General features: G+C 36.3%; 1 protein-coding gene across 1 annotated transcript in view; it reads left to right on the top strand.

Annotated features, from left to right (window-relative positions):
* LTN1 (listerin E3 ubiquitin protein ligase 1) overlaps positions 1-23,571 on the top strand; it is a 30,927-nt gene extending 7,356 nt beyond the window's left edge. The window contains exons 9-30 of the mRNA XM_085073470.1: positions 1,105-1,246; positions 1,967-2,752; positions 3,235-3,276; positions 4,480-4,672; positions 6,656-6,895; positions 7,884-8,037; positions 8,291-8,441; positions 9,163-9,364; positions 10,269-10,428; positions 10,597-10,701; positions 10,958-11,100; positions 12,925-13,060; positions 14,160-14,304; positions 15,375-15,588; positions 15,854-16,091; positions 16,902-16,976; positions 17,832-18,018; positions 18,451-18,622; positions 19,953-20,173; positions 20,694-20,888; positions 21,538-21,705; positions 22,511-23,571. Coding sequence (XP_084929596.1) covers positions 1,105-1,246; positions 1,967-2,752; positions 3,235-3,276; positions 4,480-4,672; positions 6,656-6,895; positions 7,884-8,037; positions 8,291-8,441; positions 9,163-9,364; positions 10,269-10,428; positions 10,597-10,701; positions 10,958-11,100; positions 12,925-13,060; positions 14,160-14,304; positions 15,375-15,588; positions 15,854-16,091; positions 16,902-16,976; positions 17,832-18,018; positions 18,451-18,622; positions 19,953-20,173; positions 20,694-20,888; positions 21,538-21,705; positions 22,511-22,573 — 4,132 coding nt within the window. The 3' untranslated portion in view covers positions 22,574-23,571. The remainder of the gene's footprint in view (positions 1-1,104; positions 1,247-1,966; positions 2,753-3,234; positions 3,277-4,479; positions 4,673-6,655; positions 6,896-7,883; positions 8,038-8,290; positions 8,442-9,162; positions 9,365-10,268; positions 10,429-10,596; positions 10,702-10,957; positions 11,101-12,924; positions 13,061-14,159; positions 14,305-15,374; positions 15,589-15,853; positions 16,092-16,901; positions 16,977-17,831; positions 18,019-18,450; positions 18,623-19,952; positions 20,174-20,693; positions 20,889-21,537; positions 21,706-22,510) is intronic.
* Positions 23,572-26,046: the final 2,475 nt, after the last annotated feature.

The following is a 26,046-nucleotide window of genomic DNA, read 5'->3' as shown; positions in this document are numbered from 1 at the left end:
GAAAAGTATATATATATAAAAAATATATTAGATATGATATATATTATTATATAGTATATATATTATACTATGTGTATCTATGTATCTATCTATAGCTACAGTATAGCTTTGTATTTATTCCAAGACAAGTTTGAATATGGAAAATTAATTATAATTAAGAGTGACTCTTAAGAATCAGGCTCTTCTCACCAATGTATAATTCTTACAGAAGTTATTGGGGATTAGCCTTGTGATAGTGAAGTCTCCTGTATGCAGGAACTGTGATTCTCGTGATAGTAATTTTTAAAGCATTGAAACTGCCTTTACTTTGTGCCTTAAAAATACATCAAAACCAACTTTCTATCTAATGTAATTTAAATGTGCACATGTGCATTGTATACTCAAAAGCATATAGAAATTATTTTATGAAATATTGAAATTTCATGTATTTAAACAAAAATCAGTTCTTGACTGATTTTGGGTGTGACCTTTAGCAGAGCTCTTGGAGAAGAGAGTTACGTAGGAGTTTGTTTTGGAAAGTGTATAGAATTTTATTACAAGTAGTAAAATGATTGTAATATTTCTATGATAATTTGTGTGATCGTTAAAAATAATTTGTATATAAATAATTTGTGTGATTCATTAAAAAGAAAACAAGTTGCAGTTTTTCAGACTCAAAATTGGTGAGACTGTCTTTAAATGGCTTTATTTTATTTTCTTTTTTGTTCCCTTATTTTTTTCTTACTTTTTTCCTGTAATGACAGAAAGTGATACTTTCTGAACCTCTGGTATGTGTGGAAAATTGCAAAGGAGTTTGGACAGCCAGTGCCAGTTTTGACATGAGACTGTGTCCTTGCCTGTACATGGTTTCTGTGTTTACATAGATCTTTTTTTTCTGAATGTTAGGACTGGATGAAGAAGTTATTTTGATATAGGTTCTATTCAATGCCTGGGTTTATTAACTTTTTTAATTGAATTTATTTTGATCTATCTCCTATAAGTGATTCTTTGATCCTGTATTGTCATACTGGTGTTTTCTGGATCAGAACAAAATAACTGAGGGTACATGGATGACATTCATACTGAGTTTCTTGGAAACCCAACTGACTCTGTGTCCTCTCACAGGTTGTCAAATGAGAAAACAATAGCCAGCCCTTCAGAAAGTTCAGCAATTATAACTGCATTTATGGAGTGTCTATGCTTTGCTGTACTACAGAATAGAGAAGAAGACCAAAACCAAATTCATCAAATGCTTATATGTGACCAGGTATTTATCAGAAATAATGAATATCATTGTGTGTACATTTAATAATTCAAAACTGAAGAAAAATTTGAATTTTTAGGTGAGGATTTACTTCTCTGTTGAGAATTTCCCTAGTTTTATGAAAAAAACCCACACAGGATTGTCAAGGTTGGAAGAGACCTTCAAGATCGTCCAGTCCCACTGTCAGCCCAGCACCACCAAAATTGCCTCCAGATTGTGTCCCCTAGTGCCTCATCCAGGTGTCTCTTGAGCACTTCCAGAGGTGGTGACTCCACCACCTCCCTGGGTAACTTATTCCAGTGCCTGACCACTCTTTCAGTGATTTTATTTTTCTAAAAGCTAGTCTGAATTTCCTCTGGGACAATTTAAGGCCATTCCTTTTCATGCTTTCACTTGAGACATGGCAGAAAAGACCCACTGCCACCCCCTTTCAGTCAGTTGTAGAGAGCAATGTGTGACAAAAGTAATGGTCTGAATTTAGTTTTTCTTTTCTTCCTATGAAAACACCCTTTTTACTGTGCAATTTAAATTATATTTAAGGGGGAAAAAAGCACCTCCTAACGTGTATATTTTTATTAAGTGTTCAAGCATGAGTAATTGTGATACTTGCAGAATTGTTTCCAGAATGTTTTTCAGAATTATCTAATTTTTTGGCATTATAAAGAATAAAAAGATTTTTTTAATTGGATGGCTGTTCTTCAATACTTATTTTTGTCTTTATAGCTAATTCCGTTTACCAATGCTGTACTTAAGGAGCCCAAGTTACAAAGTGGACCATTATTTTATCAAACAGCAGAAATGCTGAGTTCCTGGGAAGCTAAAGCAGAACTCTCCAATGATGATGGCACAGATGAAGTTTTCCAGAAACTCTTGTCAGAATTTTGGGACCATCTTTTAAAATTGTGTATACTTCATGTTGATAGGTTGGATGCTGATGAGAAATCACTGTTTGCCATATCTGGTATGCTAGAAATTCTTCATAATCCAAAGACAGCTACAAAACCAAGCAACAGAAAATCTCTAAAAATCAGATTTACAGACGAGGATGAATCTGAAAGGAACACAGAGAATCAAAAGCTCACGGAAGTGAGAACTGGTGATTCTGAAATTCAGGCTGACTTGCAGCAAACTTCACGCCTAAGGAAAGAACCTCTAGAGAATTTAGTCTGCAACCTTGCTGAGCTGAGCATTGTGTATGTCAATGAACAAAAGTCAGAACAGCATTTGAAATTTCTCTCTGCCCTGCTCAACTCGTTTTCCTCAAACAGAGTTTTCCAAGTACTTTTAGAGCAGGGGAATGACGTAAGCCCTGCTCAAGCTGAATCCCAAAACGAAATGAAAGCTCATAACCAAAGTCCATCTGTACAATTTTTATATATGAATTTAATAACTTGGCTGAAAGAAGACTGGAGAAAAGACACCTATTTCCTGGTTGATATTTTATACAGTGTACTTCATTGTTGCAACAATAATGATGAAAGGAAAGTCATTCTTGATGATTTAGCAAAGGTATGACTTGTACATTGTCTTACTGATTTTTATCAGTCATTACTGCTTCTGTGAGTTGTGGTTCATTAATAATCTTACTTTGGCATTGTCAAATAAAAGATACTCTACATGAATTTGGGTAAGTTCAGCATAAGAAAGGTAGTTTTAGGAAAGCTTGCCATGATAGTGTTGGGGTGAAAGGTTCTGTCCCTTTATATATGGTATAATTAATTTTAAAAAAAGTAGCATCAGAATTTCTCTGCTCTTGCTTCTTTATACAGTGTACTTTTATAGTAGTCATTGGTAGTCTTTCTTACAAATACAGCCCCTTACTGATGGGTGTGGTAGAGAAAGATTTAGTAGACAGAAATTATATAATCAATAACTTTGTTACTGGATTTTGTCAGCTTCTACTTATCCCCTGCAGAACAGATAAAATGGTATTATTGCTTTCTACTCAGCAAAGATTTTGTTAAATATTCAGGAATTTTTTTTCTTTTCAGATGGATCTGAAATGGATTATTTTTCTCCAGATAATTCAAAAGGTACCTCTTAAGATTTTTTTTTTTGTTCTTGTTATACATCTTCTGATGTTAGCTTTGAGACTCACATGTGTTTGTAGTGGTAATTTCCATAAATTGAAAATCTTAGAGTAATAGTTTCAGAGTAGTGTTTGTTTTAAATTAATTTAAATCTGGAGAAAGTTTTAAAGCTGAAATGATGATTCAAAAAAAAAAAAGAATCCTTATCCCTTCTATTTTTGGTCAGTTTGCTTTTTGAGCCAGAGGGATTCCTGATTTGTTGATCATCCCTTTGAAACTAGAGAGAATGGAGCTGGGAATCAGACCAATAATTTAAATGATTATTTATATCATAATCCTTACAAGGTGCTTACAAGGAAAAGGTAGTGTTCCATTTTTCCACACTGAATATTGACAAACTGACATTTAAGTGATTGTGTGGGATGAAATAGGAAGTTTGTGACAAAGTTTTGAACAAGAATTCATAGCACTTGACTTACAATCTAGTGCATAGACCACAGGGTCTTCCCTCACATATGCTGTTTATTTTAGGAATACTCAGTTTTTATGATTTTGCAACTTAGAGTGGCTTATCACCAAAATAATGTTTTTAATTTGTGACCCTCCATTTCTTCTTAAAGGAATTCAGGTGCTATAAACAGATTTTATGTTGTAAATAGATTTTATTTTAGCCAACTTGGTAATCCAAAAGTTATTTTTCTAATTCTGGTGTAGGGATTCCCTGGTCTCTACAGCTGGAGGAGAAAGGTAAAGGAAGCATTTCCAGGAGGTGACTTATTTCACTCTGTAGTAGAGATCTGACCCAGCCATAAGCTGCTATCTCTGAACAAAAGAAAGTTGGAGGTGTTGTTGCAGATGTGAACACCTGGAGACTGTGGCAGTTGATATAATTCCCACTCTGTGTGTGCAAATTTGACATTAATCTTTTGCTTAGTAATAAAAGTTAATAATTAATAACAGATTATTGCCCAGAGAAGCTCAGGTATGCCCAGAGAAGCTGTGGCTGTCCCATCCCTGTAAGTGTTCCAGGCCAGGTTGGATGGGGCTTGGAGCAACCTGGTCTAGTGGAAGGTGTTCCTGCCCATGGCAGGGGATTGGTACTTAAATAGTAACTTGGAAGATGACTTTTAAGGTCCCTTCCTACACAAATCATTCTATGTTACTATACCCTCAAAAGATTCTTGGAATTTTTTTCTCATGATCTAGGCATGCTCAAGCACAACAAAACTTTCCTTAGTCTCTGACTGGCTGAAGGGAGACACGCTTGGAGAAAGACTGGTAATGCTGGCAGATGATCTGTGTCACCTGGGTTTAAAACCTAGAGCAGCCTCATCAGAATCAGTCTCTTCAGAAAGATGGACCCTCCTGAGCTTGGTGTTGTCGCAGCATGTTAAAAGTGGTGAGCATATATAATCCTTGGAGTTTGCGACGTATAAATGCCACAATTACGCTTTGCATAAGGTTGAAAGGAATTTGGGATCTTCCAGATCATATAGAGCATTTAGGCTTTCTCCTTGTCCTTTTTTGTTGATGGTTAGTTTTTGTTCCTTTGTTTTGGGCTTTTTTTTATACCTGAGTGGTTTAGTACATCCAGATTAATTTTGTAGACACTTACTTGAAGCAGCAACTGCCATTTTTTTGGTCCACATTGCTAAACAAAGGCAATGTTTAAAGAGAAGACTCAGGTTTGCAAGTTTGGAAAACTTGAGGAAAATTTGAGTAAGCCTGATCTATTAGCTGATGTGCTGTAAAATAATACAAATTTTTAAACAATACCATCTGAAATTTAGCTTCAAAATTTAGAGTACCATGTCAATGGTTATGGACCCATGTGTGTTTTTAGTAATGCCTTGTTACAGGACCTTTGAATTTTTTTGAGCAATTTCCATTTAGTTTCATGTCTTTTAAAACTCTGTGTATGCTCTTATGCTGTATGTATAACCTGAACTGTCATTAACAGCACCCTATTTAATTTATTCCTTAAATTTTTAGTATCTGATATAGACTTCCGGGGAGTTCAACTTTCTTCATGTTTTCCGTGTAAACTCAGCATTTGCTTTGATCCCCACAGTGACATATTGTGGTGTCAGTGGATGCTGTGCACATTCGTGGTGCTTTCAAGTTTCAAAGATGCACACAGGCAGCTCACTGTAGTGGATGTTCTTATATGGGGCACCCTGAAGGTGTCCTACAATTGTTTTTTCTGTTACTGGAACTTTTGATGTAAAGGAGCATCAGGAAAACTGATTGCCTCTCTCCACAGAGAGTTCAACAAATGTGCTTGTGAGTCAGTGAAGTTCTAGGGCTGACTGTTCAGTGACGGCTTTTTGGCTCTAGAGCTGGAGGCACCCCTGCGCTCATTTTCTGCTGGGTGCTGGGTGACCTGTTTTTAATTCATTTTGGGTCAAGCCTAAGAGATTTTCAGGAGCTATGGTGGTTCTTGACTTAATGATTTAGGCCAAAATAGAGTATGTGAACTTTCAAAAAGATTTTTTAAATGAGACCACGTACCTAAGTTTCTCAAGGTAAGTTGTCATGGGGGAATTGGAAGAGCCTTTCATGGATCAGTAGCCTATGATGATAGGAATTAAAGGGGAAAAAGGATAAATGCTGAAAGGAAAATAATTGTTTCTGATAAATTATTAATTCATAATAATTAGAACTGAAACTTCACAGATCCATAGGAGTGTGTTGTGGTACTGCATGCATAACTGATACAAAAGATTACTAAGAAATCCAAAGCCAGTTAGGGATGGGGTTGTGCTAAAGAGCCACAAAATCATAATTTATATAGAAAATGCAAGTAGGGAGAAATTGATCATTGTTTCATTCAGTGGAAGAACCTGAGTTGCTAATAGATGTTTAGATAGCAGTCTTGAGGGAAGAGAAAAGTACACTTTTTCATACAGATTATGATTAAGTGAGGGAACTCCTTGCCACAGGATACTGTGGAGTTTGAGCATAAATGGAATTGGCCTGCTTGGATCCTGTGAAAAAAGAACTAAGCAGGTTCATGGAAGATTGATCTGCTTGGGTTGATTATATGCAGTGGTGCAGTGAAATCTTGGGCTCACAATTGGTTGCCAGAAGCTAGGAGGGCATAATAGGGGGAGGTATCACTCTGCGCCTGCTCTGTTTTATATATCTTTCTCAAAGCTGCTTCAGCTGGTTTAGAGGAAGGATACTTGGCGGTGTGAAACTTTGGCTGGTATCTGTGAAATAAGAGAGTTTAGGTATCCATTAGACTGAAACTGCTTCGCACTTTATTTTGCATTCAAAATTAGTAAATATAAACCAAATTAGTCCCTATTAATATGATGTCTTTGCCTGATCATGTTTATCAGGTAATCAAAGCATATTGTCTTTTTCCTCTGCCCAATAGAATCTCTGATTGGTGAAACTTTTGTCGAAAGGATTATTGATAAACTTCAGGCAGCTCTGTCTAAAGCTAAGGATCTTTCTGAAGCTGGAAATACTGAACCATCAGTATCTTTCATCTGTGATGTGGCCTCAAGCTTTTTCAGCTCAGTGAAAGGGTGTTTGCTAATGCCATCCTCAGAAGACTTGCTCCTTACCATCTTCCAATTGTGTGCTCAGAGGCAGGATGCAACACACTTGACAGGTAATCTGGAAAAAGAACTTCAACCGAGCTTTTTTGTAGGTGGTGATTACATCTAAATTCTTTCTTTTCATGAAACAGATTCAAATATATGATAGAATACAGAGTTCACATACATTGAACACTGGCAGCAATAACTGATATGAAAACTTGTGCTTTAATTTACAGTGCCCATAGTTGCTACTAAGCATCAAGTCCTGTACATCTTTAGAAGGATTTTGAAGGTTTTTTTGGTGTTAGTATCAGCCAGCTTTGAGGTTGTGATATTGCACACTTTTTGGAGTGTTACAGAAGTTATTTAAAGTCTATGAAATACATCAAAAGAACATTTTTTGTTCATTTTGCAATCTGGGGAGTCTATGAAGAAATGGCTGCAATCACTTCATTACAGAAACATATATGTATTCTGAAACCATTTATATTGGCCAAGTTGCCCAGACAAATTGTGAAGCCATACCTCTCTGTACCAGCATCTCATGTTCAGACTGAGATCCTGATTTATATTCTTTGAATGCAGAATTTGAGAGTGTTAAGATGGTACATGCGTTTACTGACATCGATACAAATACATACAATGTTTCAATGTTGTCATACAAGTGAAGTAGGACAGTACTAGCTTGGAGACCACTGCTGCTTTACAAATGACTATTGATGTTGTGAATGTTCAGTATTTTGGGAGAAAAATCTGTGGTTTTGAAGACCATGTGGACATACGGTAGCAGACAATAGGAACATCACTCTTATTCTCAATTAAATTGTCTTACCTGTGTGTCAGAGCTAATTGAAAATTGTTCTGCAACAAGAAAGCTGTGTGTGCCCCTGATACTTTTTGCACGTAACCACATAGAAAAGAGAATTGTTTTTCTACTTTAGGATCTCTAGACTTGTGATCATTGCTTTATGCTGTAGGTTGTAATTAGTTTACTTGTTTGTGGTGGTTTTGCTTGTCCATTTGTTGTTGTTTTGCTGTTTTTTCTTTTCCCTACTACAGAATTACTTGTATGCAAATTAAAACACACTTGGATGTCTGGTGTGAATTCACTTGTGCATCAGCTTCAGAGCACTCAGAAGCAGAGCACCTTTTTGCTTAAAGCTGCACTGTGGGTCAAGAACCAAGTTCAGTCTTCCTCCTTGGACGTTAAAAGGTAATTGGGATGCATGTGTCTGTTCCATATATGTTGTTCTCCAGAACAAATCAGGACCAGTGCTATACTAGTCTTTATTTAATTGACGTCTGTATTACTGAGAGACCTTTCAGCCTTTTGGAGGCTGTGGGTAGAGCAGAACTTAAACCACCTCTGGTACAGCGTGTATTGAGCATTGCATCAATGGAAAATATGCAGGTGGCTCTTAATGAATAGTGTGGAACTTGTTTGCAGTGTTTTCTCCTTTTCTCAGTCTTCAGGTTTTGATCTCTGCAGTCAGTGATTTGTTGTTGAAGCTCATGGAAGCTGATGGACAGTCTGGATATCTTGTGAGAGCTTATGTTGAGCATGTCACACCAAACAAAACTGAGTGGGGAAAATTGCATGAGTCTCTGTCCTCTGAGGTATGGAAATGATAATGGATTGCACAGGGTGGTCAATCTTTCCTCAAGCCTCTGTCCCCTAGGGTGGTAGACATTCTTTCTTTTTACATGGCACTGCACTTATGAATACCATATGTTTGTACAGAGGTTCTCTTCAGCCTCTGTCCATGAAGAGGATGAAATCTCTATGTTTGTAGACCCGTCCAGTATTAGCGGAGAAAAGAAAAATCCATGAAATTACCATTTTCTGCACGGAACACAGCAACTTGCTTTGCAATTCAGGAATTTTATCTGACTGTATATGTTGCGAAGATGTTCTTATGTCTAAGTTAATTCTTCAAAAATATAAATATTGTGAAAGACACCAATATCTGCAGGGGATGATGTGCTGACTATCAACAGAATGCTGACATACATAGAGTAGAGAGTGGGGAAGGACATAAATTTCCTGTCCAGCCACCAATCTCCAGTAAACCTAGAATTTAGTGTAAAACACATAGGGTTCTAAAGAAATGTATTTGTTTCTAAGGCAGCAATGCAGTTCCAAATTACTGCGGTGCAATTAGGTTTTTAATATACTGGAGTGGGTCATCCTCATCATTGTGATTTTGATGTCAATGTGTGTGTTTTGTGGTTATTTCTTAATAGGTCTGAATTTTTAAGGTTAAACAGATCATAGCTCTTCTATGCATCATTGAAATGCCAATTATTTGTTGATACTCTTTTTATGCACATATTACAGTGGATGCACAAGCCCCTTTTGGAAGGAAGGCTTAGTATGAATTGTGAGCCTCTGGGATCAAGTGTCAAGCTGTGTGGCACAACTAAACTTCCAGGCCATCTCTGCACTTCCGCCTTATTAAGTAAAATGGTACTACTAGAACTGGAAAATAGTGTAGTCCATGGAAATGATGATGCTGAAAGAAAGAAAATTGATGATACAAGTAAGTTACAATGGTAAAATTTAAAGGAGTTTAATTCTACAGTAGTTGTAGCCTGAATTGAGAATTAGAAATGCATAGCTTAAGTTTGGCATTACAGGTATGAGAAATTACCCTTGTACCTTTTGTTACTGTTTTTTCTTTTTGTTCAGGTCTCCTTTAGAAGTATGCACAAGTGTATTGTTTATGTTCCTGGGACCTGTTTTGGTTATATACATCTTATCTCAACAGGGCTTTGACTTGGGGGGAAGTATGATTATTCAATGAACTTCAAATTTGTTTATTGGCAAAACACACAGTGCATTGGCATGAGTGGGCAATGAGAACTGTATCCCTGCCTTGAGGGTTTAGCCAAATGTAAAGATAGTTTGAGACAACAATTTTTCTTAATTCCTCGAGGTGGAATCTAGTTTCTTTTTATTTTTAGAGTGCTCAGATTGAATGAAGCATTTTCAAATTACCAAATTCTATCTCCAAAAGTCTCACCATGATGAGAAGTGCAATTATTTAGTGTGGGTCTTTGTAAGCTAATGAAGAAACCACGTGCTAGCTCATATAATCAAATTTGCTTGGTTTTCTTCTGGACTTAGATACTAATTGTCTTATCTACAAGAAATATACATTAAAAAAGGAGAGAACAGAGAGGAGTCATGTCATGCTTAATTTACTTTAAAATTTATTTGATATCTAGAAAAGATTCCTGTAGCTTTTTTTCTCTTGTATGTTATGATACAGTGGCAAATATCCAGTTCATGGTCTGATGAACCTGAGATTATGTGTAAAAATAGTACCTCTAATGCATTAAAAACATATTAAAAAACCTAACAAAAACGTGATCTGAAACTTCTTGCTTATGCACTGTGTATATTCAGCAGTCATTTGTAAACAACAGCTTTTGTTTAATTAGTTGCAGAACTGTTGTACTCCTTACAATGGATTGAAGAATTGGAGAATCCTCCTAATCTGCTTCTGGAATATCTTAATATGTTAGAAGAGATGCACGTCACATATGAGAAGTTCAGTACTCTGAGTAGTACAGCTAGCCTGCAGCAAACTGTATTTGACAGGTATGTGAGAACAAGTGAAACAACTTTTAGCTCTGCATTCACGGTTTGTATTGTGTAAAGTGCCACTATATTTCCGTCTGTGTATTGATTCAAAATGCATCCACATGTTTTTGTGGTGAACCCTGAGCATCTGTATATATTAACCAGGGTCTTTCTTCTTCTTTGAAGATCAGAGGAACATGGAAGACTCTGGTCCTTAACCATGGCCAAAGTGATGTGTGCTGAGAATGCTGTATCCTGGGAGAGGAAAGAACTTTTCAAGACAACAGAAGGGTATCTGAATACTGTTGCCTATAAACTTGCAGTTTATTGTGAATGTTCGTAGTGTGAAATTATGCTGATTCTGAACAATGACAACTGAAGGCTGAAAGTGAAGTGATACTTGCGTATGGCATGTAAAAGTCAGACTTGGTTTAGCATGTGGGGTTAGTTATGTCAGAGGATGTTATATCATGAACCAACTGGTATTTTGTTTCCTAGTTGAGTTTTTGTGTTCATTTAGTTCTTGATGTTTTGCTTGTATGAATAGGTTCCTTCCATTAACAGAGGGCAGGTTGCATACAATTCAGTGTTTTTCACATTTCTTAACTGAGGAAGAAAAGAGAGAACTTGTCTTCCATTGTGTGGCCAAGCTTATGACATGTACACAGACAGAGCTTTCCAGCACTGATGGTGAGTATGTTCTTACCTAGCTCTAATTCATTAGAATTTAAGAACATTGTTTTGTAATAATGTTTGCTTTTAGATTAAACATTTTCACTATAATATTGCTTTTCCAAGAAAGAAATGTTTTCTCAGTTTGCCTATTTCTTCTAGACTGTTTGGTATAGGAGTTTTCTGCTTCATTCAGAAAGTACAAGCTCTACTGCCTGGGACAAGATTAGATGTAAAAGATTTAGGCTGATATTATTAAAAGCATCTTGATGTTGCTGTACTTCTAGTTTGATTTATCATATATAAGCACATCTGTAAATATCAAAATTTTCAATGAACCATTTAGGCTTTACACAGCATGCAAAAATACTACTATTGTCAGCTGGTCATGATTGTTTTAGAGGCTTTGCCAAGAACTCTTTTGCGGTTTACGTATAATTTTCTAGTAGCTCCTCCAGTGCCAGTTCAAAACTGCACTACATTAACTGTCTGCAGCTGTGGAAGATTACTGAAGAGGTGATTAAGATGTGTTATAATATTGCTTGGAATACAGCCACCTAATTTGGGTCTATATTTCCACAAACTTGCTGCTTTTCAAGAAAGTTATTTGGAAATGCTCACATTTAATTCTTCTACCTGTATGAATTAGATGTCCTTTAAGAGGAAACTCCTTTCGGTTTTGTCCCTTACTGCTTTTGTGCATTTTTACACACACTCTTACTGATCAGTCTATATAGAAACCAAAATGTAGGTTTTTTATTTTTTAGCAGGACTGTGGTTACTTAAATTGAAAAAAACCCTATCTTTGGTTACTTTAAACTGTGGACATCTGTCCCTTGGCAGTGTTCTCAGGATTTCAGATGAGTTCTTCAAATGGATGTTTTTCAGGTGTAAAAATTGTCAGTGTTAGTGTCATGCAACAACTGGGGGGGAATCTTAAAAATCTTTCTACTGTGGTAGTTTCCTACTCTTTCAACTTAGTTGAAAGAAAGCCTTCCTGGCTTTCTAAGGGAATCAGTGAGGCAAACAAATGTGTCTGTGAGACTTTAAACAGAAGAAAATAGAAGTATCCTTACTCCTCCCCTGCTGCAGAGGGTTTTTATTTGTAATAGGCATTTCCTTTCTACTACTTCTCAATTTTCTAGGGATTCCTGAGCAGAACATTTATAACCAAATCCACATTGAGTGGGACATATGTTGTAGACTTACCATTTCAATGGTCTCTTTCTTTTCAGATCAGGAAAATGGTGCTAAAGTTGTTCAAGTGAAGCAGGAGTTTGTTTGGTTGATTTTGCTGTGCCTATGTAATACTTTACCTTATTTCTTTGTCATTGTGCTTGTAGGAAATGTTCCTTTTCTCTAAGAACTCTAGATAAATGCAGTTCTTCTTCAAAATGGAAAACAGTACTAATGCAACAGTAGCACTTCACTATGGAAGTAAAAATTAACATTTCAACTAGAACTCCAATTAACATCCCAAAAATAATAGAATTCACAGCTTTTCAGTTGCAGTGCCTTAGTTATCTGTCCATATTATTACTTAGCATACTACATTTTTAGTAGCACAAAGAGATGTAGATTTTAGCTGGTATTTTTCCTTTTTGTTAATTTTATCAACTATCACTTAATCTTATAGGAGGTGTATTTTTTTTAAAGTTTAGGTTGGATACAGTTTTTTGATTTAACAATGGCATCTGTGGATTAAGTGTTCAAAGAAGAAATCTTAGGTGTTATCCAAACAGTTTTATGAGATTAAAGTTAAGTTCTGTTGACACACATTCTAATGTTTGCTTTGTCTTGATAATTAAGACTATTGAGTATACATTTTTTATTGTGTTATAGGAGCATTTGGGTGTCTTTCCATTTTGAACTCTTGCCTGAAGGATGGAAGTATTGATTGTGATCATCTATTACCTGCAATACTGAAAATCATAATATCTTGGAAGAATGATAATGAGGACAGCTTTCTTTTTAGCTGGTGGGTGCAACTTTGAGATAATTTGACTTTTTTTTTTAAATTTCTAAAACAAGAGTTTAAAAATACAGACTAGTTATTAATTCAAACAAAATGAATCTGTATAGCTGCCATCTACTGCTCTGATACTATGTATTTAAGCTTTTGTAGAACCCTTGGTTTAATATACCTGTTATTAGGTATTTAATTACTCATACGGCAGAAAATTACCTGGATGGTTGAAGGCTGGGAAACTAAGGAGCTTTTTAAATGCTTTTGAAAGATGTCAACTATTTTCAAATGCATTCAGAACCGACCAGCTTTTGTAGGTGTTGCTGGATATTAATTTCCAAGTTCTAATTGCTTATTTTGACAGCAGGAAGAAAACTTGCATACCAGACTTCGATGTATTGTATGTCTTTTAAAATTCTGGACCCAGAAATGTAACTTGAAAAGCTTCCAGCAAGGAGTGAAAATACACTGAGATTTATTTGTCTTGACTATAGTGAGGAAAATTCAGGCAACGAAGTTTCAAAATAATCATAAAACTATAGAGTGGTCTGGGTTGGAAGGGACCTTAAAGTTTATCCAGTTCCACCCCTTGCCATGGGCCGGGACACCTTCCACTACACCAGGTTGCTCCAAGCCCTGTCCAACCTGGCCTTGAACACTTTAGGAATGGAGCAGCCACAGCTCCTCTGGCAGCCTGTGCCCAGGCCTCAGAACCCTCACAGGGAAGAATTTCTTCCTAATAGTCTAAACCTATAATGTACAATGTTTGCACACTTGAGGGCTATTATTTTTTCCTAAGTTAGTACCTTAAAATGATTATTTTTCTTGTATTGATTTAATGAAAATTGCTAAATTCATAGTTCATGGAAGTATATTGTTTGAGCAAATGTGTAAATTGTACACATTTATGAATCTGTAATTTAGGAATCTTTATTTAGACTTGGCAGCTAATGTAGCACTCTACCTTTGAAAGACAGAGTATTGAAAGCACATAGGGCAGAGGGTGGTGGTGCCAGACAAATTTGTCCTGTGAGGAGGAGTGAAGGCAAGAATATAAATACTCATGTCTACAACATGAAGCTATGTAAGCTTTTTGGTAATTTTATTACAGCAATCTGAAAGAAACAAGTGCTCAGTTGCTTGGTTTCAACATTGAGATGATGCGTTACCTTCCTTTGTTGCTGAAATATTCCACAGCTCCTTTGGCTGATAATGAGTGGGACTTTTTGATGTGCTCCATGCTGGCTTGGTTAGAGGTAATATAGAAGCATCTTCACTTTTGATGTACTTACCTTTTTGTTTATTCCCTGCATATGGCAAGGACACTGTAATCTCAGCATACCAAATACTTGACACAATGTTAAAAAGAATTGCACAAAAGCCTGTTTATGTTGGACTTTGGACAAAGGTCATATGTGGTTTAAAAGCACAAGCAATAATACTCTCCTGTTTCTTTTTGTCAATGGAGAGGAAATCAGCTCACCTTCAAGTAATATGGTATTTAATAATGACATTGGTAATTGGCAAATGATTTTGAAATATGTCTGCTGTAGGTCTCTATGTTGAGAAATAATATTCCTTTAAGACACAGTCTAAAATGATACATCAAAATTAACTGAATAAAAAGCAGTATCTGCATTTCAGTATCTAACTGATTCCATGAAGCATCTAAGTTACATTCTAATGCTGTTAGGAAACAGCTCAGTGTCAATAGTCAGCTGACTACTTCCTGATTAGTCAAATGAAGATACAGAATCTCTCACTCTCCTATGCACTTAGAAGGGCAGGCTGGAAACTTCATATGACTTTTCTTGGTCTCAGGATTAATCTTACATATACTGTATGTGCCTCAGAACTATATATTTTATTTAAAAACAAACAACCAACAAACTTTAAAAAAAATCATGTTGTGTAGACTTAAGTACTTGGGAATATTTTTAGTTGATTTTCCTTTTTGAGGACAAAAATAAAAAGAAGCAGATGCATTGGAAGAGAGAAAATAGTCTCCTGACAACCACTTCAATAATTTCCAGTTTTAGCATGTTGTCAATTTAATTGCCTTTTTGCCATTATAAAGAAGGTTATATAATGGAAACAATCTATGGTTTTAAATGTTGGTTAGACTTGAAAATTTATTTCAGGAAATCTTGCTAAAGTACAAATTCTATTTTTAAACACACCTCCTTGCCCCAAAATAATTTTGAAATGGTCCTTGCCATTGGATCTTCTTTGAAATTACACTTTCTGGTGTAGACAGGGAATATGAAGCATATTTTAAAGCAAATTTATGGTTAAGGAATCTTCCTCTTTGTTTATTTCCTCCTAGACAACAAGCGAAAGCCGTTTGCTGTATCATGTCCCGCTTGTGCAGATTTTTGCTTGTGTCAGTTGTGACTTGGCATCTGCCCTTAGCGCTTACTTTGAGGCTGCAGCTCCTGACACTACTGCAAATCTTCCAAAGAACTTGGTCAGTGAATGGAAAGAATTCTTTTCTGAGGGAATTCACAGTTTGCTGTTACCTTTGTTGGTGAAAATCACAGGCAAGTATATGACAAGGGAGTAACAGCCAGGCTGTTCTGAAATAGAACTGGTCATATTTTGAATTTATAGGAATATTATGTCAATATAGTTTATAGCAACTCAGGTTTTTTAACACTTACATGCTAATTAGTAAAGTAATTGCACTTAACATGGGTATTAAGATTAGATGGAACCAGCTAAGTGCAGTTGTGAGTTGTTTCCGGCAGAGCGTATTTACGGTGTCATCCACACATTCTTCCTCACAGCTTGTCTTCTTTTAAACAGGAGAAACCAAAAATGCATCAGAAGGCTCTTTTCAGAACTCTGTGTTAACATCTTTGGGTGAAGCTCTAACTTACATCTCAAAGGACCAGTTGTTAAACCATAAGCTGCCACCGAAGTTTGTTGCAGGCCAGAAGACAAATCTTCCAGATAAACTCCAGACTCTGCTGAACACACTCTCCCCATTGTTGCTTTTCCGGGCTCGACCTGTACAGGTTTCTGTCTACCATATGCTGCATAAGTAAGAAGCAACAAATTTCTCACTCCCGTCACCTCTCAAAACCCCTGAGCATTTTGTTTTTAATGTGCTATAGAATATGCACTTGTAGCAAAATCATGTTCCATTATGGGAGAAAATCCTTAACTGGGCAATTTGTGGGTTGTTTTGAGGACTCTGTATACAGCTATGAATGCTGAAGTTAATTGTATTAATATACTTAATAATTATAAAGGTATTTATTTTTAGCCCTCATTTTAGTACTCACAGAGTCCTAAAATGTATACTGAAATATTCCAGGTTTGATCTGGGCCTAACACTACCATTAAATAATATGACCTTTTTATTTTCACTAATTTAGGTAAGAAAGTGAATATAAATAGGTAGTATTCTTGTGAACTTCTTGGATCATTGTAATACCTGAGGAAACAATACAGAATTTGAAAAATAGTATGTGCATTTGACTCCCCAAAATACAGATTGCAAGGCAGATGGCTCAAGCCAGCTACCATTATCTTTCACTTATACCGAGGCATAAAGTTGCAATAGCTTTATTCTGATAGAGAATTTTATTTTAGCATGACTCAGGAAAAGTTGGAGGTCTGGAAGAGAATGAGCAAGGAGACATGCTCGCTGGCTGTCACTCATGAGCCATCTTTGCGATGGTGATGCGTCTCTTAAAGATTCTATGTTGTTAAGGAATAATTGCCATTATTTTGTTGCCTGTCAGTAAAGTTAACATTGATAAGCAAAGAACTATGCATCACATATATAAAACAGTTTATTAAAAATTATTTAAAAATTAAACCTGATTTCTTTTCCATATTTCTATAGATTAATGGCTGAATTGCCTAAATTTGATGATGAAGATCTCAAATCCTATGGTGATGAAGAGGAGGAACTGGCATTGTGTGTATTTTTTCCCTCACTTTTAATAAGGCTGTTTTTTATATTTTTAAAATGTGTGATAAGATTGAAATTTGCAGCAGAGTAGTTGTCAGGCAGGAAATTTTAAAAGGAAAAAATTACATAGCTATGACAATAGGGTTATAAATATTTAAAATATTAAATATTTTGGTTCTATCTGCCTTTGCACTAAAGCTGGAGACAGTATTTGCAATTGTTTTTAGGTGCAGTTACTGGACTAAATGCCATGTATATGCCTTATATTGGAAAATCTTGGCAGATTTTTACTTGTATTCGGAATGTGTCCACCTGTGCAGGTAACTTCAGTTACTTGAAGCTGAACAAAATTACCCTGTGTGTTTTATACAGCTTGAATCCAGTGAAGTCTATAGTTTGAAGAGAGAATATGGTAACTGGTTAAAATTCCTTTTTAACCTCAGCCCAGTGATTAATACCTTTCCTAACTGCAGAGCCGCAAAAGATTTTCTAACCCAGAGCCAACAGTGATTACGTCATTGTTCATTTGCTCCTTTTTTGGTGTGACTCCAGGGGAAGCAAGCAAAACAGCTATCCATGGTGTAGGTTAAATCAGCTCAGCCATAGACCACTTCCAGATGAAGTGATCAGAATTCAGTTAAATTTATCTTCTAAGAAGGTAAAAACACCAATTATTCCTTTCAGGGAAAAAAAAAAAAAAGGGTAAATATTCCTGTAATAAAATGCTCATTTTATGTTTTGCCTGCATGGCTTTACTTTCATGACTTTCTAGGAAGGCTACGAACTTTCTAGGAAGGCTAAATTCAGTTCATGCTGTGCTCAAGATTTGAGTTTACTATTCCAGATAACATTTTTCCATAGATCACCTCCAGCAGCTCTTATGTCTATCCTGGCCACTCAAGAACTCTTGCTAGAAAACATCCTGGAATGCATTCCGGTTGGAGAATTTGCAGTTATTCAGCCCCTGAGTGATGAGTTCTGCCTTGTTCTAGGATATCTTCTCACTTGGAAGTTAACATTAGCTTTCTTTAAAGCAGCTTCTTCTCAGGTATATATTTGGAGTCTTTTCAACTAAATTTCTTAACATACTTATTTAGTTTCAATCTCGAAGTTTCATCTAGCCTTTTTATTTTTTTAAATATGTAACTTCTTATCCCTTGTTTTTGTGAAATCATTGAAATTCTGAAAGCATCAGTAGACTTAATTTTCTGCACCACTGTAGTTGAGGATGGTAGAATTAGAGCAATGAAGAATTAAGATTCATTAAAAGATGACTCTTTCTTGCATTTTCAAACAAGCCTGGTACATATTATGATCTAATAATTCAAAATGGTGCAGAGAACTAAACTGGTCTTCTAAACACTAGTTTTGAACCACAGTGTTGCTCTTCCCCCCTGCAAGGACATATTTGTATTATTTACAGAGTAAGCTGTATTTACTGTGTTTTGGTTTTTTTGTGATTTTTTTTTAATGCTGCCAGCTGCGAGTTCTCTACTCACAATACCTTAGAAGAACTAAAAGCCTGAACAAACTGCTTTATCACTTGTTCAGGCTTATGCCTGAAAACCCTATCTTTTCTGGGCCAATTTCAGAAGTTCCAAATAAGGACACAAAAACCTTCTTTACTGAAGAGCTTCATTTAGATGTCAAAGGTTAGTAAAAATTGTATTTGTGCATTTGAGAGAGTTGTTATATTTAAATACGCTTTTTTGCTTAAAAATACTTATTTAGAAAATCTTACCTATAAAACAGATACACAGAGAGACAAATTCATATATGTATTAAAAAATCTTTGGCTAACACTCCCCATTTGAAACTTAATCAAAGTTGACATGTTTATCAGAAAAATCAAGAAAAACAAAAAACAGGATTACATTGCTACTATTGAATCCTGAATGTAAAGACTCTAAAACACTAAAAATGTGTGATCTATTCTGGGACCATTGCTTCTAGACATAAATACTTTAATACTAAATAGAATTTCTGTGTTTTCTTGTATTTCAATATATAAATTCAAAAAATTGAGAAATACTTTTAAGATATATTTTTAAACGTTTGAGATGTTAAATTGTGTGTTATTTTTGTCATGGTGTTCAGAAGACCCAGTTAATCAATGATGATGAGAGAAGATATACTGCTTTTTTTAGCTAAGAAACATGAAAAACAGAAGTGGTTTTCAAAGTCCCTTCATTGAAATTTTTATTTTACATACCTGTGTAGGTGTAAGCAAAGAAATGGGGTTTCCATTTCTTACTTTTTTGCTTGGACATCACTGTATGTTGCAGAACAATTTATCTGGATGACAGTAAGGAAGAATTACTAACATGACATCGCAAAGGAAAGATTTCCCTTATCTCATCATATAATCATTAAGATGGAATAGATCCCTGGGGTCATCCAAGTTCACCCTTTGGCTGAGCACCACCGTTCCCCCTAAACTGTATCACAAAGTGTTCTATCTGCTTGTTTTTTGAACACCTCCAGCAATGGTGATTCCACCACTTCTCTGGGCAGCCTGTTCCAATGCTTATCCACTCCTTCAGCAAAGAATTTTTTCCTAATACCCAACCTGAACTTCTGTTGATGGAACTTGAGGCCATTTCTATACATACCTGCAAAGCTCAGCTGTTCTCCAAACACCGTATTGTTCATTCACTCCAAAGTGAGTGTTTTGTGATTTCTACAATATAAAATTATTGTTGATTTCTGGTGTCCACCTGGAGTTACGTCTCTAAATTAGAAGGCGAATTCTGAGTTGTGACGTGTCAGGCTGAGGAACAAAGAAACCCTCCTGGTGAAGAAGGACTGAGTTAAACAAGCCCTTAGAGTAGCAATAATAGGAAAATGTACATGAAATTCCAGTTGCCACAGTTACATTTGGATCAGAATTTTTGTATGTGGAGGAATTTTTGTGGTTTGGAGGCACCATCATCTATGATTAATGTGTTAAGAGGATTTCAACACCTTTCCTTTCCGTTCCAGGGACAGGGGTGCTGTCATCCCAGATCCCACACTTGGCCTGCTCTGTGTACCATATAACGCTGAAAGACCTGCCAGCCATGGTGAGGCTGTGGTGGAATAGCTGTGAGAAACGTGTCTTCAATGTTGTGGATAAATTCACAAGCAAATATGTCAGCAGTGTCCTCTCCTCCCAGGAAATATCTTCTGTTCAGACTAGCACACAACTATTTAATGGCATGACAGTGAGTAACACTTTTTGTCCTTTCTTTTTATTTACTTGAGTTTTTTGCAAACATTTCAATAAATTTTACTTCTCAGAACCAGACTGTGGTTCTGAGTGTTTCATATGATTGCATTTTTATTGTTCTAAATGACTGATGAAACATAATTTTTCTTAGTATCAATATATTGAATTGATGTTTGGAAAATGAAAGAATGGGTTTTAGGATGTGGAAGAAGTTGAGGACGTAAGTGGAAGGTACTGCTATCAATATACTACTTTTTGGTTTATTAAAAAATGTAATCAATGAGTAGATCGAAAAGTGGCTGGTATTTTCTTTTTAGTTTGCCAAGATATGAATAGATTTTTGTTTTATTTGAAAACAAGATCTTAACTGATCTAAGAAAATTTTTAAATGTATATAGTAATGTATTTATACTTTTTTTATATATATATATGTGCATGTATATATATACACACACAAAGACTAGAGATGGTGAGTATCTCTGTGGCATTTTTTAATACGTGTATTTTCTTCACAGGTAAAAGCTCGGTCTGCAGCACGAGAAGTCATTGCAACCTATTCTGTTGATGATATATTTATTGAACTAATAATACAGCTTCCATCAAATTATCCACTTGGATCCATTACAGTTGAGAGTGGAAAGAGGGTTGGTGTGGCTGTACAGCAGTGGCGCAATTGGATGCTACAGTTAAGCACATATCTTACACATCAGGTGAATTTAAAGAAACCTCCTAGTTTTGAAAACTTAAAAAGTCCTTATAGCAGAAAAACATTCTCAGTAAAGCAGTATTGCATAGATCTGTGTAACAGATCTCATCAGATACAGAGATCTCATCGCAAAGGCCTTCATAGAAGTGGGTCAGTCTTACCATCTGCTTTTCTCCAGATACAGAAACGGAAGTAAAACAATCAGCCTACTCGGTCCTGTTAAATCCAGAACAAGTTGAATATTTAGATCTCTTGAGACATGGCCAGTGTTTGCCCTGTGTGACAGTACTGTCTCAACTACAATTTGAAAAAAACCACAAACAACAACAAAAAAATCAAAACCAAAAACCCAGTTCATTGAATTCTCTAAAAGACTGATGTTTGCTGAAGTTGCATCATCTGTGATTAGAGCAAAACAAAGCAGTGATTGAAAATTTCAAAATCCCCTTATAAGTGCTCCTGAATGCACTCTTCCTGCTCTGATGAACACTACATTTCTTTGGATTAGACTGTCATAAATTATTCACTGCATGTATTGTGTGTAATTTCAGATTATAAATCCTTCAGGCTTTGTTTCGTTCATGTTTTTATGAATACAACAGGAATAGATCAAAGGAATTCTATAGTATTAACAGCTCTTTTTCCTCTATTAGAATGGAAGTATTATGGAAGGCTTATCTTTGTGGAAAAATAACGTGGATAAACGTTTTGAAGGCGTTGAAGATTGTATGATCTGTTTTTCAGTCATTCATGGTTCAAACTATTCTCTTCCCAAAAAAGCTTGCAGAACATGCAAGAAGAAGTTTCATTCAGCTTGCTTGGTAAGTACCTGGAGTAAATATTTTTAAAAAGGCAGAATATCATAGAATTATAGAACGGTCTGGGTTGGAAGGAACCTTGAAGCTCATCCAGTTCCAATCCCCAGCCATGGGCACGGACATCTTCCACTAGACCAGGTTGCTCCAAGCCCCATCCAACCAGTTTCTGGTTTAAACTATCCATATAGTTTAAACCAGAAACTTCTATTGTAGTACCATCAATTTTCCACTTTGTCATTGGAGTATCTGGGATTACTTGAACTCATAAATTATTTATGTGGATTTTGTGCTAAGATGTAAGGGCAGGTAATGAAAGAGGCGCTGCTCCACAGTCTGTGTCTAATACGTGTATGTACAACCACATGTGTATATATACAAGTGAAAAATACACAAGTGAAAAGGGGTTTTTTACTGTTTCTTTTTGAATTTTTTTAAAGTATAGTTAATGTTTTCATAGTTATATTCACAGAATCACAGAATTAGCTAGGTTAGAAAACACCTTTGAGATTGAGTCCAGCCTATGACCTAAGACCACCTGGTCAGTTAGACCATGGCACTAAGTGCCACATCCAGTCTTCTCTTAAACATCTCCAGGGACAGTGACTCCACTACCTCCCTGGGCAGCCCATTCCAATGCCAAATCACTCTTTTTGTGAAGAACTTCTTCCTAATGTCCAGTCTAAACCTCCCCTGGCACAGTTTAATAACACAGATCCCTGGCAAATAATGGTTACTATTGGTGCTGTACCAGTGTTTCTGATGCTCAGCTTGCCTTTGTATATTAAACAGCTGTATTTCTCTTTTTCAGTACAAATGGTTCTCATCCAGTAACAAATCCACCTGTCCACTCTGTCGAGAGACATTCTTGTGAAACAAAACCGTCTTTCTTCTTTCTGTGAGCTAAATAACAAGTGAAGAGCAGGCAATAAACCGTATGTTGAAAGAAGCTAACTATTTGGAAATAATGTCAGTTACTTTAAATTCTTCACTAGTGGAATATGATACATATTTACCTCTGGACTGGTTTTTTGTAAGTTTGAAGATTCTTCTTTGATATAAAGAAATATATAACAATAATTTATTTTAATTGGTATATTTTTAAGATATATTAAAAATTTCAGAAAAAATGCAGAGTTATGTCTGTAAAGGGGTGTTTAAGCCACAGCATAGTTAATTAAAACCTTATTTGAGGCATATTCTAACATGGTGTTACGTAATTAACCCAGGTGATACCTCTTAATATAACAAGCTGAATATAACATAGGTGGTATAAAAACTTGATTTTTCATTATAATGCGTTCATAATAGTCCCTTTTGTGGGCAAAGAAGAATGTTGTTGCTGTTAGACATTAAGGCATGAAACTATGGTGATAACCTGTTAAAGCATAAAATTTAAACATAGCCTGTTCTAGCAAACTCAACTTTTCACCTTTCAAAGTCTCTTTTTCCCAAAACTCCTCAGCCATCCAGTAGCCTGAAATCATGAAAACTCAAACTAAGCAGAGAGCACAATCATTCCTGCATGCAAATGACTGACACCATCTATTTATTGCTGATTGGCTTTTAAAGAGAAGGCAGACACACTGATCAATCCTTGTTTGTCTTCATGAGCTGGCAAATCGGCTATCACTGAATGTCCACTGTTCTTCCACTGTCCTAGAAGAATAAGGGCTCTTCAGTGAACATGCAGATGTATCAGAATTTAATAGTCTTCAAGTATAAATCTTTTTCATGCATTTTCTTTTTTTATCAGTGGTAGCATACTGGTATATTCCAGCTTGGACTAGTATGTTCCAGTTTGGATGGTGGTGGGTTTCTTTGCAAAGTAAATAAAAGCGGGTAAAAAAATAAATTTTGTCAATCTCTGTAGTCTCTGTGTCTTCCTGTTTGCTGTGTCTTCCTGTGTGTGATTAACTTTTAGAAATTAATAGTATAAATTTTCAGATGCCGAGTTTGTAGCGTACTCAATTGGCTGTGCCTCAACAGCTATTTTTTTAGATTTTTAGCTGTTGATAACTGGTCTGTATTTTTAACAGGTAGTGCTAGGCTTCCAGAGGAGAAATTCCTTGACATTTTGTTTTGAGTAGGAGAGAATGGAAAGGATTTAACACTGGCATTGAAAAAGTCTAACTGAAAAGACAGAGTAGGGAACAAGCTGTATTGTTTCATAGTTACTGATGCTAAAACTCCAGCATTGCCTCCATCGCATCACTTTGCTTATTATAATTACTTATTTGCAAGGTCACTAACTGATCTGAAAGCAGATACCATCTCATAGATGAGTACTCTTCATCTAGGTTACTCTAGCAGTATCCTTGTAAAATTGAATAAAAGGGAACACAGTCACCATGCTATTGCCCAGAAGATTTCAGGACAGTACTAGCATGCCTTGAATCATGGAATTAAGGTTGGAAAAGACCTTTAAGATCCTCAAGTCCAACCATCAACCCAGCACCACCTCCATGTTCACTATTAAAACAGTGTCCTCAAGTGCTATATCCATGTGGCTTTTGAAAACTTCAGGAATAGTGACTCAGCCACTTCCCTGAGGAGCCTGTTCCAAAAGTTGACAACCCTTTTTTTGTAATGCCTAATCTAAAGCTCCCCTGGCACTGAAGGAAACTTGAGGCTGTTTTCTCTTGTCCTGTCCCTTGTTCCCTGGGAGCAGAGCAGTCTCCTGATTCACCCTGTGCACTCAATATATGACTGGAAAGAGCCAGTGCTAGGTTAAATAATGCAGTGAAACCACACAATCACAACAGTGCATGAAAGGAAACAAACAAGCTCAGGACCCATTCTGTGGGAGAGGTTCAGCACCTGCACAGCCTCCCTAAGACATGGTCCAAGGGCCTCCAATTTATATATGGCATACTTTCCTATGACTGGCCTTTCTTTTGCTGTTTTTGCATCAAATATTCTGTACAGGTGTAGTCACACAGGAAACCCAAAGAACACAAACAAAGCTGTACTGCTCTCAAACCCACAAACCAACATAGAAGGAAAATAGTGAAATCTGTGGAACTGAAGGTCTGTTAATGCCAGCAAAGCACATTACTGCTCTTCACTGCAATCTCTTCTTGCAGGGCAGAGACATGACTGGTTACTCCCTCCAAAGCAACCCACACAGCATAGAAGCCTCTTAAAAGAGTAGATGAAATGAGTGAGCATGTAGACAGTAAAATACGTCATAGATTCATGGTTGAAGTCTGAGGGGCTACAATAATTTTCTCTTATGCAACCTTTTCCAAAACAATGCCTGTCTCAGTAAAAAACATAGGATTATTGAGTTTTGGTATGTAATAAGAAACTTGCATATTTTCTAGTGTTTCTGGATTACAGGGAGGATAGTAAAGCTACTTAAGTTGTTAATACACTGAAGTCTGCTACCTAAATTTTACATCAGGAATTTAGACTGCATTTTTATAAATTCTACAGAGGCTAAGAATCTTTGGGAAATGCCATTTCAAATGCATTTAATAATACAAAAAAAATTGTAACCTGCAACTCTCTTTGTCGATGCCTTATTCATTGACAGTCATAGTTTTCTGGAGAAGTGGTAGGTTTGGTAGATCCTCCATTTTCTCAAGAAAGTCACATTTAAAAGGCTGACTTCATGGTAGGAAAGCAAGGCACAAAAACTCAACTTATGTAATTTGTGGTTAGAGTATGACTACCAGCTCCCCAGCTGGGGACCTCACAGATGCACACGATTGCCAACTACCTTGGTCAGAGGCTGAAACCCGCTGTGACCTACCAGCTTCCTCTTCTCTGCAGTCTGAGAACAAACTTTACTAAAGCAGTGGTCCTGCATTATATACAAGTGATGGAAGTAATAAGCTTGCTTTGATTTTGGACACTGACTTGTCATGATTAAACAGAGGTCACGCAGAAATGACTTCCAACACCATGCAAGGCTCTCCTCTTCCAGTGTGGTTTCTTTTCTTTCTTAGAGGGGCTAAAGAGCTCTAAGCCTACAAAAGAGAAATGAAACACAAGCCAGAGATAAATCAGAAGTGTTAAAGTACTCTGGCTGACCTCAAATTACAGAAGTGTTGCCAGGAAGCAAGCTCAGAATATAAGTGAACAAAACAAGAGAAAAACTCTCCCCAGTACCCTGGAGAACTTAATGTTTTTTTGCAACTGTCTTCCTTGCTGAAGTGCGAATTTCCTCTGATGTGTGCAAGCTGAAGTGCAGGTTTCCACTCGTGAGTGCAAGCTGAGCAGTGATCAGAGAGAGATATTAATTGGGCCTGGTGGATGTGCAAGGTTTCTTTTTCTCATCTGAAGGTTTGCTGGCAGCACCTGCCTGTTGCCAAAAGGATATCTGCTATCAGAATTAGCACT

This window comes from Lichenostomus cassidix, chromosome 1 (genome assembly GCF_008360975.1).
Source record: "Lichenostomus cassidix isolate B80296 chromosome 1, HeHo_3.0, whole genome shotgun sequence".
Taxonomy (NCBI): domain Eukaryota; kingdom Metazoa; phylum Chordata; class Aves; order Passeriformes; family Meliphagidae; genus Lichenostomus; species Lichenostomus cassidix.
This window is presented reverse-complemented; position numbering and strand designations above follow the sequence as displayed.